Source organism: Aegilops tauschii, chromosome 4 (assembly GCF_002575655.3).
Source record: "Aegilops tauschii subsp. strangulata cultivar AL8/78 chromosome 4, Aet v6.0, whole genome shotgun sequence".
NCBI classification, from domain to species: domain Eukaryota; kingdom Viridiplantae; phylum Streptophyta; class Magnoliopsida; order Poales; family Poaceae; genus Aegilops; species Aegilops tauschii.
This window is the reverse complement of record NC_053038.3, coordinates 228965392-228969462: the sequence shown is the minus strand read 5'-3', so window position 1 is coordinate 228969462 and position 4071 is coordinate 228965392. Positions and strand designations below refer to the sequence as shown.

General features: G+C 43.4%; 1 protein-coding gene across 1 annotated transcript; it reads left to right on the top strand.

Moving 5' to 3' along the window:
* The first annotated feature begins 382 nt into the window (after nt 1-382).
* Nucleotides 383-3438, top strand: LOC141021788 (uncharacterized). Its single transcript, XM_073497637.1, has 7 exons — nt 383-556; nt 629-888; nt 988-1808; nt 1916-2495; nt 2595-2753; nt 2888-2978; nt 3067-3438. The coding sequence occupies exons 1-7, from the start codon at nt 383-385 to the stop codon at nt 3436-3438; spliced, it is 2457 nt and encodes an 818-aa protein (XP_073353738.1).
* Nucleotides 3439-4071: the final 633 nt, after the last annotated feature.

Here is a 4071-nt window from a genome sequence, read left to right as displayed (position 1 = left end):
TAGTTAGCTAGTTTGGTTTAATTTGAATTAGCCTTCTCTGCAACATAAATTCATGCCAATTTCAGTGTTGGTTTGATTTATAGTTTGGTTTGTTTCAATGTTGTGGTTAGGCAATTAGCATATAAAATTTTCTGGAATTTTAGCTTCCATTACTTCCATCCATTTTCATTAATTAATGTTGATGCACTTAAATTGATTTGCTAAGTTGCAAGAATTTGTTGTCTTTGGCAGATGGACAGAAGCTGGATTAGAAAAGGAGTTAGAAAGTTTCCGAAAGAACATATGAAAGGAGTTGATGATTTCATGGCATTTGTTCGGGCAAATTTTTTCCAACGATGCTCACATTCTTTGCCCACACTGCGAATGCTTCAACCGTTCAAGAATGGCTCAAGGAAGAGTGGAAGATCATCTGCTTCTTAATGGGATGTCCAGCACATATGATAGGTGGATATATCATGGAGAACCTTTAGACAGACAACCTCAACATTTTGAAGCTGATACAGAGGCCCCTCATATGATGGGTGGTGGTGATGCTGGCATTGATTTCATGGAAAAGGTTTTGTGAGATAATGCTGGTTTGGAGGAAGAGGATGGGCATGAAGATGATAGGATTCCTAACCTATTGAAGGATTTGTACGATGGTGAAGATCGTGCTGATGGACAGAAGTCATTGTTTGCTGAGGTGTTAGAGGAGGTGAAGCGCGCAGCTCATGAAGGGGGTAAATTTTCAAGATTTACCTTCACCGTGAAGTTACTCCACATCAAGTCTTTCTACCGGATTAGCAATGCTGCATTCAACGCAATACTCCGCCTTTTGAGCTTGCAATTCCCTGATAGTTGTGTTCCCAGATCTTATGATGAAGCATTGAGCATAATCCGCAGGCTGGGGTTAGGTTATGTGTCAATACATGTGTGCCCAAATAACGGTGTCTTGTTTTGGAAGGATTTAGCAAAGCATGACAACTGTCCAAAATGCAATGCCTCTAGGTGGAAAGATGCTGATGGGAAGAAGTCAATACCGGAGAAGGTACTGAGGCACTTTCCATTGATACCAAGGCTGCAGCGGATGTTCATCTCGAAGAAATCATCGTGTGAGGTACAGTGGCACAAGCTGAAGCGGCAACCTGTGGACAATGAGTTGAGCCATCCAGTGGACGAAGAGGCATGGAAAGAGTTTGACCGTATACGTTTAGATTTTGCTGCAGATCCAAGGAACATAAAACTTGGCATTGCCACGGATGGGTTTAATCCGTTTGGGAACATGAGCACGTCTTATAGTATGTGGCCAGTTTTTGTGGTGCCGTACAACCTGCCACCATGGGCATGCATGGATCAGTCCAACTTCATGATATCATTGCTTATCCCGGGTCCAGAGTCTCCAGGAAAGGATTTTGATGTCTTTATGGAGCCCCTCGTAGAAGAACTACTCCAGCTCTGGACTGGTGTACCTACATACAATGCCTTGAGTCCGGAAGAAAAGTTCAATCTACGTGCTGCAATCATATGGTCCATCCATGATTTCCCGGCTCTGCACACTCTGTCTGGGAGGATCAAAGTGGGTTATAAGGCCTATGTCCATTGTGACAAAGACCCTTGCTCAAAGAGAATAAGGAGCAAGATCTACTATATTGGGCACCGTCGCTTTCTTCCCCGAAACCATCGCTGGCGAAGAAGCAAAGATTTTATTGGTGAGAATGAAACCCGTGACAAGCCAGCTGAATTCACTAAAGAAGAGCTGGAGCAGCAACTTGAAAAGGTGAAAGATGTGAGACCAGGAAAGCTTGCGAAGAAAAGAAAGCGTGAGGAAGGTCAATGTTGGGACCGGAGGTCTTGTTTGTGGGACCTGCCATACTGGGCTGATCTGAAATTAAGGCATAATCTCAATGTAATGCACATTGAGAAAAACATATGCAAGAATCTGCTAGGACGTTTCTGAACATTGAAGGGAAGACAAAGGACACGGTTAGTTCTAGGCTTGATTTGGAGGACATGGGCATAAGAGAAGATTTGCATCTACAGCACAATGAAGATGAAGATTCATTTGAAATGCCACGAGCATGGTATACAATGAGTAAAGAAGAAAAGCTTGCATTCTGTGAATTCCTAAGAGCGGTGAAATTTCCAGATGGTTATGCTGCTAACCTAGCAAAGTGTGTTACTTCTGATGGATTCAAGCTTTCAGTACTGAAAACCCATGATTGTCACATCCTCCTCCAAAGGATTTTACCGGCGGGCCTCCGAGGAATCATGGACAAGGATATATATGAAGCGGTTGCTGAGCTGGGAAATTTCTTTAGAGAACTGTGTTGCAAAACACTCAAGTTAACTGTCCTAGAAAGACTTGAAAAAGAAATCCCAATTATTCTTTGCAAGCTCGAGAAGATTTTCCTTCCAGCTTTCTTCACCGTGATGGTCCATTTGGCGGTGCACTTACCAAAAGAGGCAATACTTAGAGGCCCTGTGCAATACGGTTGGATGTACCCAATCGAAAGAAGGTTGCTTACTTGTAAGCGTTATGTGCGAAACACGGCAAGACCTAAAGGTTCTATTGCTGAATCATATGTCGTTGACGAGTGCTTGACTTTTTGCTCTAGATACTTTGGCGATGTGGAAACAAGCTGGAACCGGCCGGGCAGAAATAGAGAGCGGTCTGATTCGCAAAGTGGTGATGTCTCTGTTTTCATCCATGGTGTGAACTTTCTTGGAGCCTCACAATACTTGGAGGCTGGTTATGAGTATGACAAGATGGTTTGGTATGTGGTCAGCAATTGTGCCGAGGTTCTACCATATATCGAGTATGTTATATCTTGTGCACTCATTATACATTTTTTTGCTTGGGTTGGCACCAGCCTAATGTTTTAATTCACATGTTTTGTTTGCATTGCAGGAAATGCAAGGAAGAGTTAAATCAGGAAGAAAGCAAGATCAATGTTGATAAAAGGGTTGCCAAGGGGTTTGCTAATTGGTTTAAGAATCATGTGAGATCTTTAGCCACATGTTTAATGTTTTCTGTGTTATTCGTCAATTGTTAAATACCATTGTTTGCTAAATGGTTTACTTGTGCAGATTGGAAAGTTGCATGAGGAGAAGAAGGTCAGTGATGATCTATTTGCTTTGGCATGCTTACCGGATAAGCGAGTGAGAGTGTATTCATCATGCATTGCTGACGGTGTCCAGTACCACACCGTTGACCGCGAGGAAAAAGGGAAGACACAGAATAGTGGAATCGTCACTGAGGGGTCACATGATCGTGAGATCATTGACTTCTATGGTCAGTTGAGAAGCATCCTAGAGTTGCAGTACAACTCTAGTGGAGGCATCCATCGCTCGGTTGTCTTATTTCGCTGTGACTGGTTTGAGCTTGGTAGCAAGAAGAAGAGAGACTCTTTTGTGAAATATGATGGCCACTTCAAAAGCATCAACACTGCAAGGTGTTGATATTTGTGTGTCTGTGTGGTTGATTTATGTGGTGGTCACCTGTTGATGGTGGTGTTGCTCAAGTCTGTTGATGTTTTTGCCACTTCTACTCATTGCCCCTTTGCCAAGATATAGTAGGAGCAAATTGAGGCCATTGCCATTTATAGTAGTATTCCAAATTGAGGCCCTGGCAAACACATGTAGTAATTATTCTACTGTTTTGAAGTGCTTGTTTCCTATTTATGTCCAGTCTTGTTTATGGTAACTTGTTGTTTAATTACAATGCTGCTTTTCAGATAAGTGAGATGGCTGGCTTGGAAGGTTTTGAGTTCTTCGAGATCGTAATTGAGAAATCTTGCAGTAGGCAGGTATATTTATCATCACTCATCTCTTTAATTATCATCACTCTGCTATCTAGTGCTTGATTGGCACAATTAACCACTGCATGACCCTCGCTGCAGAGGCTGCCTGACAAGTTTGCGAAGATGCTCGCCGGCCGTGAGCCCCACAAAGTGAAGCTGCGGGAGGCCGGCAGCGGGCTTCGTAGGCTATGGGACATGTTGGTGGTGTTCGATGGTGAAGGCCACATGTACCTAGGGCCCGGTTGGGAGCATTTCGCCCGCGCCCATGAGCTACAACTCGGGCACTTCCTTG